General features: G+C 42.2%; 1 protein-coding gene across 3 annotated transcripts; it reads left to right on the top strand.

Moving 5' to 3' along the window:
• Positions 1–724: 724 nt before the first annotated feature.
• Positions 725–12,783, top strand: slc12a1 (solute carrier family 12 member 1). Of its 3 annotated transcripts, none has more exons than XM_076077730.1 (26): positions 725–982; positions 2,154–2,294; positions 2,622–2,697; positions 3,992–4,087; positions 4,400–4,539; positions 4,647–4,757; positions 4,864–4,975; positions 5,071–5,198; positions 5,432–5,516; positions 5,659–5,819; positions 5,912–6,019; positions 6,127–6,250; positions 6,410–6,511; positions 6,737–6,892; positions 6,986–7,085; positions 7,641–7,752; positions 8,099–8,239; positions 8,873–8,979; positions 9,097–9,179; positions 9,673–9,783; positions 10,430–10,558; positions 10,867–10,978; positions 12,009–12,095; positions 12,237–12,372; positions 12,491–12,558; positions 12,648–12,783. In XM_076077730.1, exons 1-26 carry the CDS (start codon positions 725–727, stop codon positions 12,781–12,783), a joined length of 3,120 nt encoding a protein of 1,039 aa, XP_075933845.1. The 3 variants fall into 3 exon arrangements, with proteins under 3 accessions (XP_075933845.1, XP_075933844.1, XP_075933843.1); XM_076077729.1 differs by having other exon boundaries at positions 9,658–9,783; XM_076077728.1 differs by having other exon boundaries at positions 725–988; positions 9,658–9,783.
• Positions 12,784–13,305: the final 522 nt, after the last annotated feature.

Genomic DNA, 13,305 nt, shown 5'->3' with positions numbered 1-13,305 from the left:
TTAATTTCCCTCTTGTTATCACACTAGTTTTAATGATTACATCCTATTGGTTATGAATGTATTGTTTTCTAACATCCCATACTAGCTTTATCTTTTCCTGCCACAGTAGTAGACATCATGAAGGGTTTGTAACCTTGAAATCTTTCCTACTTAGTTATTTTCCTATAGTGGGAACTTCCTTGTGGATGTGTCCTGGTGATTCATCCAAAGGGCCCACAGGTGTGAGGAAATAATATCCATAGCCCCATAAACGACAACCACAGGACAACATGTGCTGTTGCTCTGCACTTCAGACAATACTATTAGTAATCAATGCTCCAGAACTAAGGCAATGAGAGCCGTTATCTCTCGTTTGGTGTTTATGACTTGGTTAATCGTTAAGCAATGCCTTTGTGTCCCCGAGGATGGAGCAAGGACATATCTGACACCCCTTGCTCAGTTTTGTGAGGGTTGATCTAGAGAGTTAGCCAATAATTGGCAGCCAGTGTATGACCCTGGGATGCAGGGTATAAAGGTAGGCCATCTTAGACAAACCAAGCTTACTCACAAGAAGCTCAGACCAGCAGACGAGATCTCTAGAAGTCTAATCCTAGTCTAGTCCATACGTCAATAAACAAGGACAGCTGCACCTGTTGATGCAGCACTCTGCTCTTCTAAAACACTGTTGGATGACTGGAGACCCACACTGCTGTTTGATCCTTGACTGTTTAAATCAGCATTCCTGATGGAGAGGCTCAGGTCTAAGGGAGGGGAGCACGATAACCCCGTTTATGATTCCACCCTGGATGAACCTCCCGTCTACGAGGACACCAACTTCTCTAACAGGGACCACCGGACGGTCCGGCCCTCGGTGGTCAGCGCTTTTGGTCACGACACTTTGGACCGGGTGCCCAACATTGACTTCTATCGCAATGCAGGCAGTGTGAGTGGTCACCGGGCCGTGCGACCATCCCTGCAGGAGCTCCACAACGTGTTTCAGAAGGTGAGTGCATGCATGTCTGTGAAGTTGTTCCTTTCTAGTCTTTCTGTTTTCCTGGTCTGCGTGTTCGTCCTTCACCTCACCTTCTGCAGAAAGTATTTTACACCCGTTTTTCTCCTAAACTCAAGTCACTGGCTTTTTAACTGCAGTCTTTGTTCTGCTCCTGACCTACACGGTCCATTCAATCACTCAAAACAGAGTAAAATCAGATATGTTACAGTCGTTGATCATTCAAACATCACTTCCAGTGTCCACAGTTCAGCCATTAAATCTTTGCCCAAGGACTAGCGAAACTAAAAAGGACACCGAAAGTTATTTCTGGGAGCAACTGTCACACTTAGAGTGTTTAGTGCTTTTTTATTAGGCTATTATACTGCCTTGTGTTGCAAAAGAGATGGAGTTATAGGTCATTTGGATTTTATAGGCTGAACTAGATTAGCATCACTGAACGGACAAAAAACTGAAAAATATTTTAGCAGTTTTCCAGAAAATTAAATAAATTATGAGTAATGAAGATAGAGGTTTAAGAGATATTGTGTGAATGTGTAAGGACATCGATTACCCAATCATCAGCATCTTGATAAAAATATCTGAAAATGTCTCATTTATCCCAAAAGAATAAATGCAACTGACTTGTAGTTTTATGGCCAAACAAAATGTATTTAAATGATGAATTCATCCATTTTGCTATTTAAACACTGATTAATAACCCTGACATGAAGTTACATGCTTCAAGTAGTCAGTAGTAGTACACTCAAGAGGATCATTTGTGTCAGGGCAGAAGAGTCAATCAGAAAGTAATTTAACAGTCTGTAATTATCTGCATAAAAAGTTAAAATTAGGCTTTTCTTGTTCTCTCTACAGTCTAATGTCTCTGCAAATGCTTTATCAATCTTTATCCAAATCAAACCTCCGTGGTTTCCCCATAAGTTCTCTCCAGTGTATTACAGAGGAGGCAAGAGAAAGCCAAACACATTGCTGCAAAAGACAGAAAACACTTTGCAACAGACACGGCAACTTCTTCATGATGATGATGCGCTTTCTTACGATGTATATCAAAATGTATATCAAAATGTATATCAAAACCCAAAAAACAAATATATCCCAGTTGTGTATATAAGACAAATTTACATGTTTCCTTTCCCTTATGTTTGCTTCTACATTTTCCCAACAGAATGGAGCGATCTCTGTGCCAGACATCGTGGAGGACGATGATGAGGGGAGTGACGGGACCCCCTCTGATGATCTGGAGTCTGCCATCCCCACTGACACCGAGAAAGGACCAGTAAAGTTTGGCTGGATAAGGGGCGTCCTGGTGAGTTATGTCGGGTCACGACGGGTCTCCTGTGCTTTATAGACGCAGAGTTGCTTTACATAATTGTGACCTGACAGGAAGAAGCTTGATAACACAGCAGAGCCAAGTGAGGCTTTCAAGACCAGAGTCTGGGGGTGATTTGCTTTTATTCAAGTGCTGCTGGGTCATCGTTTGTGCTGCTGGCATGAAGATCAAATAAAAGCCCTAAAATGTTTAGTGCTTTTAAAAAAAATAGCATTTCATTAACATTAGTGTTTCTCTCACTTGACATAATAATGAATCACAATCCACACAAGACTTTGAACTTATCGCTCTTCTGTTCCACAGGTGAGATGCATGCTGAACATCTGGGGTGTCATGTTGTTCATCCGTCTGTCCTGGATTTTTGGTCAGGCAGGCTGGGGTGAGTGAGACACGGATACATGTTGGTTAGATGGAGCAGAGCGTAATTTTTTTTGTAATTGCCATTCTCTACCTATCGCTACTTTCTTCCAGTCAAATGAAAGTTTTAGGGGAGTTTTCCCCAAATTACTCAAGAATTCAGTTCTTGACAGTTTGTGCAGGTGTGGCGAGGGCAATAAAATCTGAAACCTTAAAACAACTCCAAATTATCTAACACTGACGGTACAACATAAGCTAAGCCAAATTGGGGAAACTGAGCTGAGGCATGGGAGCATTGACATGTGGGATCTCTAAAAAAGTGAGTCAGGGGGTTCCAACACACAATACGCTCAGCCGACACATTGGATCAAAGTTGACACAGAAGGCAGTCAACGTGTACAGTGTAAAAAGGCTGACTTCTACATGTTCAGTGATCACTTTAACTACAACAAACATGACCAGCCACAACAGAGACGGAGAACATGGACCAACAGTTGCTTTAATTAAGGCCTGGGGCTGCGTTCACCAACACTACACACGGTACTCACTAGGGGAGCATTCTCCACCAACACAGGCATTCCACTCATTAGGCCAGTGCACCAACGGCTTAAACATTATCTATAACTGCACATAGCCTGAGATACATAGCTGACTTCTTCTTACACAGCTCAGCTTAGGTTTGGAAGTGTTGCAAATAGAGCCCTTAAAAAAAGCATGATCAACCAAAATTGAAGCCAAAGATGAAGTTAAACCAGTGTTTTTTTCAGGATGATATAGTCATTCTCAAGCAACAGCTGACTGATCCTAAATGTCAGTGTTTTGAGAAATGAGACCCTGTTGCCAGTGATGTTAGGCATCAGTGATTTGTTTTAAGGTATATGGTTCTCCTCTCATTTGCAGGAAGTGATTGATTTGGGACAAATTTAACTGAACAAGCCTTTCTGAGATCCCATAATGATACAAGCTTGCTGATAGTCATATTCTATGAGCCAAACCTCTATGAGTGATCTCTGTGTGTGTGTGTGTGTGTGTGTGTGTGTGTGTGTGCAAGAGGCCGGGAGAATGGGGAAATTGTGTAAATGGCTTCATGAGTATCGATCGGCCGCAGCTTTTGTTCAGCCAGCGTAACTAAAAGGTTTTGAGAAGCAGAAAAAGCTGCCGGTGGTACGGCAGAGCAGGAACACAGACGGCTGGGACTCATAGCCTCTTTGACTATCTCTGTGTTTAAAGTGGACTTGTGGGGTTTTATGACTGATTACTTTAGCGCAACGCCTGAGTAAGTTGTTGTTGAGAAACTATTATTTTGTGCATTTCAGGTCTGGGAATTGTGGTGATTGCTCTCAGCTGTGTGGTCACCACCATCACTGGCCTTTCCATGTCTGCCATATGCACGAATGGTGTGGTCAGAGGAGGTAAGACAACGCATCATCAACCCTCATGTCGCTTTATTCATAAATGTATAAAGCCTGAGATAACACACACACACACACACACACTCTCATCCTGACATAAAATCTTTTCCTGAGAGAATGGAATGACCAGGAGGACAGTTTGTGTAGATAAAGATAAAAGGCTCAAAACTGCACCTGAATGTCACCCCTGGAGGCCTTGTCTCTGTTTTACAGCCTCCTAAACTTGTCCCGACATCAAATCAATGAATCAGTGATGTGGTGATAAATCATCGGCCTCTGTTATGCTTTATCTTGTCATTTTCACATTTTCAGGAGGAGCCTACTACATGATATCTCGCAGTTTGGGGCCAGAGTTTGGCGGGTCGATCGGTCTAATTTTCGCCTTTGCCAATGCGGTGGCAGTAGCTATGTATGTGGTGGGGTTCGCCGAGACCGTGGTGGAGTTGCTCAAGGTGTGTGTGTGTGTGTGACGTTGTAATGATCAGGTGACTGAAGAAGGGGCTCGATGTTATGACTATACACTTATCCGTGCCTCTTCCGTCCCTTCTGCCGCACTCAGGATAACGCCGCCATAATGGTGGATGAAATAAACGACATCAGAATCATTGGCATTATTACCGTGGTGCTGCTGTTGTGCATATCAATTGCTGGAATGGAATGGGAGGCCAAGGTGAGAGATGAACATTAGTGCTGGTTGTTTTCTACAATCTCTGGGCTTGTTGTGGTAAAACATCCAAGCACAACTTTAATCTGTTTAATTCTTTTTGGACACACAGGCACAAATTCTTCTACTCTTTATCTTGCTGGCGGCCATAGTCAACGTATTTGTAGGAACTTTCATTCCTGCAACTGTGAAGAAGAATTCCCAAGGCATCTTCAATTATGAATGTAAGACACCCTCTCCAAAAGACTCAAAAATGTGAAGATTTGAATCATTCACAAAGCCCTGTTCACCTACATTTTTCGTTCTCCCTCTCTCGCAGCGAAAATCTTTTTAGAGAATTTTACTCCAGCTTTTCAAGACGGCGAGAGCTTCTTTTCAGTGTTTTCCATCTTTTTCCCTGCTGCAACCGGGATCCTGGCTGGAGCAAACATCTCTGGCGACTTGCGGGTAACTTTTTCATGCAGATGTCACTGCATAAGAGCCATGCGTAGGTTAGCTGCTATGGTGCATAGGTTTTGAAAGAAAAGGGTGGAGGTGATAAAAAGAAATTCTCTGAATAAAGTGACAGTATCTGTAGCTGTTTTACTTTAATGATTTAAAATATGTTCATTACAGAAACAGTCTCCATCATAGTCACCATTATGCCTGGAATATGTTGAAACACAGATTTTGTTTTACAGGATCCCCAGGCTGCCATACCTAAAGGTACCTTGCTGGCCATCCTGATAACTGGTGTCACCTATGTGGCTGTGGCCCTCTGTGTTTGTAAGTACAGTAATCCATGAAACGCAATGCCAATGAGAAACGTTACTCATAACGCGTACAAATATTAAATAACAATATTTAGTGTTTCTGTGAGGTTTGTTGTTCCTAAGCAATGCATCCGTTCTTCTCTCTGATTGGTCAGCTGCCACTGTTGTCCGTGAAGCCACAGGAAACATAACTGACATCATTACAGCTGGAGCATCATGTAATGGTTCGTCAGCATTAGCTGCCTGTGAGCTCGGCTATGATTTCTCTTCCTGCGCAGTAGAGGAATGCAAATTTGGCTCGATAAACACCAATCAGGTACACGGCCTTTCAAACTCTATTCTGCACATAAGAAGGAGCTCCTTTATTTTTTCATCTCTAACACTCTCCTCTCTTCACCGCTGGTTCAGGTGATGACCATGGTATCTGGGTTTGGTCCCCTCATCATTGCTGGAACGTTCTCAGCCACACTTTCATCAGCCCTGGCTTCCCTCGTCAGCGCTCCCAAAGTCTTCCAGGTCAGTAACTCAACACGTTTCTTTTCTAAATGCAGTTTCAGAGCTCTTAACTCCTGAAAACACACAAAAAAAAGATCTATTCTAACCTTAGCTCTGTCTCTCCTCAGGCACTGTGTAAAGACAACATCTACAAGATCCTGCACTTCTTTGCCAAAGGATATGGCAAGAACAACGAGCCAATCCGTGGCTATGTCCTCACATTCATTATTTCTGCGGCCTTCATTCTCGTTGGTCAGTTCAACTGTCTGTCACGGCATATCTTTATCTTAAATTAGATTTTAAGCTCCAAATGTCTGTTTTTTGCTGCCCTTTTTTATTTTTATATATATTTTTATTTTGAAACTAAGCTGATTTCAAATTTGACTTATGCTTTTTTTTTTGTCTCTGTAGGTAATCTCAACACCATCGCTCCTATCATCTCAAACTTCTTCCTGGCATCTTATGCCCTCATCAATTTCTCCTGCTTCCATGCATCCTACGCCAAATCTCCAGGTGGGTCTGTGAATATATCAACCTAAGGCACTTTCTTAAAAAGTACCAGACTTAAGACGTTTCCTGGGAGGAACTGAGTGGAATTGGATTTGTTTTAAATTCAAAGTAAGATTTGAATACTGCATGTCCCTGATCATGGAAGTTATATCTGTACAGTCTGTTACCCGTCACTTGTCCAAAAGTCTGCAGTTACTAAATGTTGTCTTTTTTTCTGTCATGCTTCAGGTTGGAGACCAGCATATAAATTCTACAACATGTGGCTCTCGCTGTTGGGCGCATTGCTCTGCTGTGTTGTCATGTTTGTTATCAACTGGTGGGCTGCTCTACTCACGTACGCCATTGAAATCCTCCTCTACATTTACGTCACAGTCAAGAAGCCAGGTGAGACGCTCGTTTGAGAATGCACGTTTGGAAGCACATTCATGATGCCCGCGTGGTAGATCTTACCTGTCAGGACTCCTGTTCTCTCTCCAGATGTGAACTGGGGTTCGTCCACGCAGGCGGTGACATTTGTGAGTGCGGTCAGCAACGCTCTGTCTCTGTCTGGTGTCGAGGATCACGTCAAGAACTTCAGGTAAAAAGTCTGCATCGCATCACTTGGGGTGCAAATATATATATATATTCAAAACAATACAACCTTTTCATTCCTAGAAGCTGCACCTTTCCTGGTGAAAGCGCTTTTAACGTTTTTTTGACCCACCTCTTGGTGTGAGACACTTTAAAACGAGTTTATTTCATCAGCATGCAATATTTTAAAGACAGGATTTTGGGTCATTTGAGCACTAAATGTACTTTCTGTCATTGATGAAATGTCCTGGTTTGTTTTCAGTCTTATTTGTCTTTTATGTGAAATTGTTATGTTTTTACATTGTTTTTAACTTTTTGCTGTAGTCTGTTATCAGTGTTTTTATGTGGTACGCTGCCATCTTGAACAGGCCTCCCTTGTAAAAGAGATTTAAAACCTCAAAGGGATTAATTTGGATGAATAAAAGCTAGTAATAAAATAAAAACTTGTTTTTATCTGTAAGACATATAAAAAGCAGAACCGTTAAAATCAAAGACCATTTTAATAAAAAAATACCAAGTTAATATCAAGTGGCATTGAAACACATTCTTGTTTCTTTCTCAGGCCTCAGATCTTAGCACTGACGGGCGCAGCACGGGCCAGACCAGCTCTCCTGGACCTGGCTCACTGCCTCTCTAAGAACTATGGACTCTGTCTCAGCTGTGAAGTGTTTGTGGTAAGGTTCTATTGTTATCTTATTGTTTGCTAATGTAAAACAATGGATATTACCAAGGCTGCAACTATCCTCTTTCCCAAATCTTTATTTGATACCTTTTACTTTATATCAAACTTCTATTCAAATCAAGATTTGCACATCAAGCGAATATAAAAATTGTGCCGACTTCGCATATTCATGCAAATATCAAGCAGGGATGAATGAAATGCCAACTGTCTGGATACCTGAAACTAAGGTTAAGGGTCAGTTGTGTCTTCTGAATATGAAAAAGGTGTATTTCTCTTTAAAACACACTCGCAAAAACACTTCCACTCACATTCAGCTCTGTATGTTGTGATCTCTCCAGGGTCCGAGATCAGAGATCCTCGAAGAGATGAACGCTGGCATGGAGAAGAACCAGCTGTGGCTCAGGAAGACCAAACGCAAGGCATTTTATGCTGCTGTGGCCTGTGAGCGATTCAGGGAAGGGACTGAGAGCCTGCTGCAGGTCAGTGCTTTCATTTACAACACACTTCTTCAACTGGAGAGAACCTCCCCCCCCCCCCAAAAAAAAGACATGCTAACTCATTCAATTAATGTGTAACCTGCGAGTTTTCATCGGAGGGGTACGGCGGGCTGACACATTGCAGAAACAGGTTTTATTGACCAATTGTAACCTCGCAACAGCGAGTATCTATTGCTGTGTTATGACTCTGGACTTGTCTTAAGGATCTGGCTGGGACATTACTGCAGGGGGTAGAAGAGGAGAGAGTTAATGAGGACCAGGGAAAACATTCTTATGGCTCGGGCTATCGCTCTGGGGAGATATGGTCCCGGTTCATTGTCAGGATTGCTTACTTCAAACAGCACGGCAGATTAAGAACTATAATTGATTAACACTGCAATGGATGAGTCCCTGCAGACAAAGTTAGATCTGCTGGGTGATCTGGTCATAATTTCTGGCAGTAAAACAGCTTCATAGCCGTCTTGTATATAGTACATGTTGAGTTTTGTTGTTTGTTTCTCTTCTCCAGTTAATTAGGACTCCAGGTTTTACAACCGCAGGTGGGCCTAGTGTTGCTTCAGTTATCTGATCTGGGGTTTTATCTTTATGCTATGAGTGTCGTGCTTTTCCTTACAGGCTTCTGGTCTTGGCCGCATGAAGCCTAACATATTACTGATAGGCTTCCAGAGAAACTGGAGGACTGCGGGCACAGAGGCGGTGCAGAGTTATGTGGGAGTACTGCAGTAAGTCGCAAACAAATACACAGAAGCACATGTGACAATAATGTACCCAATAACTAAACATAGATGGGAGATCTTAGTGTTGGACTGGTGTCCTCATCTTCTTTCTGTTTTTGACAGTGATGCATTTGACTTTGAGTACGGGACATTGGTGCTGAGGATGAGCCAGGGACTTGATATGTCGCACATCGTGGAAGCGGAAGGTCTGTGGAAAAACTTCTTCTACAAATACCACTACTATACGATTTAGACCCAAATGTAGGATGAAAAACAATGGCAGGAAATAAGTGACCTCAAAATAGCAGCAAATATTGATACAAGATAGCAGAATAATTTAAAAGAAGAAATAGAGTAGTAGTCCACCTGAACTGACTTTGAATCAATTTTGACTCCTTTAATCAACCAGAAGAAGAACAAAAGAAAAAAGAAAAACTCCGCTGCTGCTGGACTTTTATTCTGACAATGACCCAGAGTAACACTGATAAGCCAGGACACTTTGTTCTGTAGATTACTAAGTATTTATAAAGGTCGGGTAGTTAACAGATAAGACGGTAGAATAAGTACCAGTTTACAGCCGAGCCTCTGTAGAGATCTTTACAATACCAAAGATAATCGTTGGTAATGTCATGCTTATTCACAGACATACGTATCATAAACAGGAAATGTCTTCTGTCTTTTCAGAGGACATGCTAAAAGCAGCGAAGGAGCAACAGGCACTGGACAAAGACATGCTGTCGAACGGTGGGAAAGCAAAAGGAATGTTCAGGAAGTCCAGGAAACCCTCTAAGCAAGTGCTCACGACCAGAGGTATCTCTCCTTCCAGGTTATTTCTCTCTGATCAAATCTGACCTGACATTTCTGAAAGTTCTCCATCTATGCAATGTAATGCACGAAAAGACGAGTGTGATCTTTGAACATGTGGGGAGAGGAGCTACGTCAATATGAGGAGGAGAGTGAGATCATATTTCCAATGATGTAACAAACGTTTAACGAATGAAACCAATCGCACACATCTTTTTTTTGGAAACATCCCCACCACTCCCAGTTATATCCCATTGAGATATAACTGAATCAAGCGCTCCCACTTAAGATGTCTCTGAGGGTGTAATCCAATAATATGGTCCCTTTCGTTCCAGTTCGAAGAGCATCCCTTAAGAGCAGCCCTTTAACCCAGACACGAGGGTGCTTTCAGCCTCTCACTCGATCCGTCTCTACATCACTCACACACACACACACACACCAATGAGCTGTGTCCTGGCAAGACTGCGATGGTCGTTAGTATGCAATCTGGAGAGATGTCTGTTCCCGCTGATGTAGAGTCAGCTCCTAATGTTGATTTGCACTAATTTTCCCATCCAACTCAACTCTCCACGCTTCACCAAAGAATAGGATTGCCTCCTACCGTTCCTCTCCCTCATCCGCTCCTCATTTCTCGTGTCTTTTTCTCTCTCAGTGTCAGTGTGCGGCCCTCCGCCCCCGCAGGTTGCCAAGATGAATGAGAAGCTGTTGGAGGCCAGCGCTCGGTTCCAGAAGAAACAGCCTAAAGGCACCATTGATGTGTGGTGGCTGTTTGATGATGGAGGTAGGTGTTGGCTCCCCAAGGCGCCCTTCTCCTATGTTTCTCACTATCAAAAGAGACAGGTCACATTCTCCCTCATACTAATGCAGACAACGTACAGATGGAAGAGATCAACGTAAAATTAACAAAACGTGAACAGTAAAATTAAACCAAAAAAAAGGGGGAAAAATGGTAAACTAGAAGTTATAAATGCCTATAGATCTCCTAGTAGCAGACAAATAAACTGACAAGTGCAAACATATAACCACCTTGGCAAATGTGAATTACCAAGATACATATTGAACAATAGCACCAATTGGTTTCTCTCTCAGGTCTTACCCTGCTGCTCCCCTACATCCTCACTACCAGGAAGAAGTGGAAAGACAGTAAATTAAGGATCTTCATCGCAGGGCAGCCTGGACGCTGTGAGCAGGACAAGCAAGAGTGAGTAAAAAAAAAAAAAAACACTATAAATTCTAGCTTCGAGCGAGGGTAGGCAGTTCTTTATTCTGGCCTCATTGTGCAAAAATGTCATAATAGCCTTTCAGGATATTGTAATGATGTCTGCACCTTCTGTTAGCTGTGTTTTCAGGTTTTAGAAAGTCTAGGCTAGCTCGTGGGTTAGGTTTAGAGACGTGACGTGAGACTTCAGCCGATTACAAATGCAAGTGCACATCCCTTCAGTGAAAACCTCATTCAATAGCAAGAAAAGTTGCTCTTCCAGCATTGGCAACAACTGCCTACAATGCAAAGCAACCCAAAAAAGGAAGAAGCAAAGCATTTCGGAGATGGAGCCAAAGGCTCACGGTTGTAGCTAGCAGAAAGCTAAGCTAGCCTATTTGCTACATTTTTCTCCATCTCTCTAATAGTTTGAGCTGCAGCTGGGACAGCTAAGGTTAGCAGGAGGCTATTAGCTATTAACTTTTGGCTATTATCTAACTATTATTTAATCTCCATCTTTGAAAGGCTTCTTCAATATTGTTCAAATCACGAATTTCCGATATATCATGTCATTGGTATTACAATCACGACCGGGATGATGTTTTAAATATATGATTACTCTTTAAAGGATGATGTTTAGTTGAATGACTAGTGTTCAGGTTACTGTATGAAGCGCATGCTTATGCTCATCCTCGTCTGGTGGGAGGGGCTGACAGGTTGGGAAGAGCTGCAGGATGTGGAATGTATATTTTCTGTGGGTTTTTTTGTTCAGCCCTTTCCAGAAAACTGCTTCCCCTGGGGTAGCGCTTGAATTACAATATGCTGAAAGGTTATTATGGAATGACGCCAAAAAATATATTTTCTACCCAAGCTTTAATGCCTGGAAGTTAGATTTTGGGAAATTAATTGGCAGCATCCAGACATGAAGATTCATGAGCCAACAACATCCCTTTACAGGAAATGTTATTTAGCATGGAAATAAATACCAACATCTATATGAAGGTTAATGAGTGTGTTATAATCTGTCTCGCAGGATGAAGTCTCTGTTGGAAAAATTCAGAATTAACTGTACGGACATCAATGTCATCGATAACATCCACGTCCAACCCAGCGCCGACAGGTAATTGACAGTTATGATGGTGACAGCAGACCAGATGGTGCTGCAGAAATAGTCAACTTTAATCACCTCATAGTATCTGCATAGTATAAGAAAAAAACAGCTTTCCAAATTCAGCTCATGCTCTTATCTGCCTTCCTCCAGCTTTAAGAAGTTAGAGGACATGATTGAGCCATTCTGTCTGCATGAGGGGTCTAAAGACACCGCTCAGGCTGAAGCCATGCGAAAAGAGCAGCCCTGGAAAATCACTGACGAAGAGCTGAGCACCTTTGAGGAGAAGGTAAACCCACTGACACTAAGTGAAGACTTTACATACGTAATCATGTATTAGTTTGGTTTGGAGGTGTGTACGTTAAACAGCAAAATTAGGTTGAAAAGTAAATTCTGCTGTTTTACAGACCAACCTCCAGGTGCGACTGAACGAGGTGCTTCAGGAAAACTCCAAATCAGCCAATCTGATCATTGTGTAAGTATAGCCAACTGTTGCCTGAATAACATTGAAGCTTGGTAGAAACGGTGTCTAACATACTCTCCGTGTGCCCTCACCCCCTGCAGGAGCATGCCCATTGCTCGTAAGGAGTCCGTCTCCGACTTCCTCTACATGGCCTGGCTGGACATTCTGACAAAGGACCTTCCACCCACCCTGCTCATCAGAGGCAACCACAAGAGTGTGCTTACGTTCTACTCCTGAGCACCGTGCACGCTATAAACTAAGCTATAAATGAGATTAATGGAAGTACCATAATGATGGACCATGTTCATAAAGCACACCAGAACTTTGGACGATGTTATTCAGTCCGCATGACCAACATCCACGATATAAAACACAAGCAGTTTCAGTAAGGTCCTGATGAAGACTTTCCTACTCACAAGTGCTAAGACAAGAAAATATAAGACGTATCTTTTAAAAAAAAAAAAACACAGAAAAGTTGGTCAGCAGGCGTATCTGACAAAGGTATAATAAAAAAAACATTTTCAATCACAGCTAAACCTTGTAAATATTTACCCATTAGCCCGTCTTTGTCTGGTATGTGCCCTTTTTATGATATCTTATATCTTAAAGTTTAACCTCTTTGCAGAAAGTACAGAACAAAAGCTTAATGCTCAGATATTGTTATATTCATAAAAAGCTTATATTTTTTGGTGTGAACAAAGTCGGACCAAACGTCTTCCTAACTCAGATCAGTCCAAAGAACAAAGCCAAAGACACAGG

This window comes from Anarhichas minor, unplaced genomic scaffold (assembly GCF_050575085.1).
Source record: "Anarhichas minor isolate MPS153535 unplaced genomic scaffold, ASM5057508v1 ptg000062l, whole genome shotgun sequence".
NCBI classification, from domain to species: Eukaryota; Metazoa; Chordata; class Actinopteri; order Perciformes; family Anarhichadidae; genus Anarhichas; species Anarhichas minor.
This window is presented reverse-complemented; position numbering and strand designations above follow the sequence as displayed.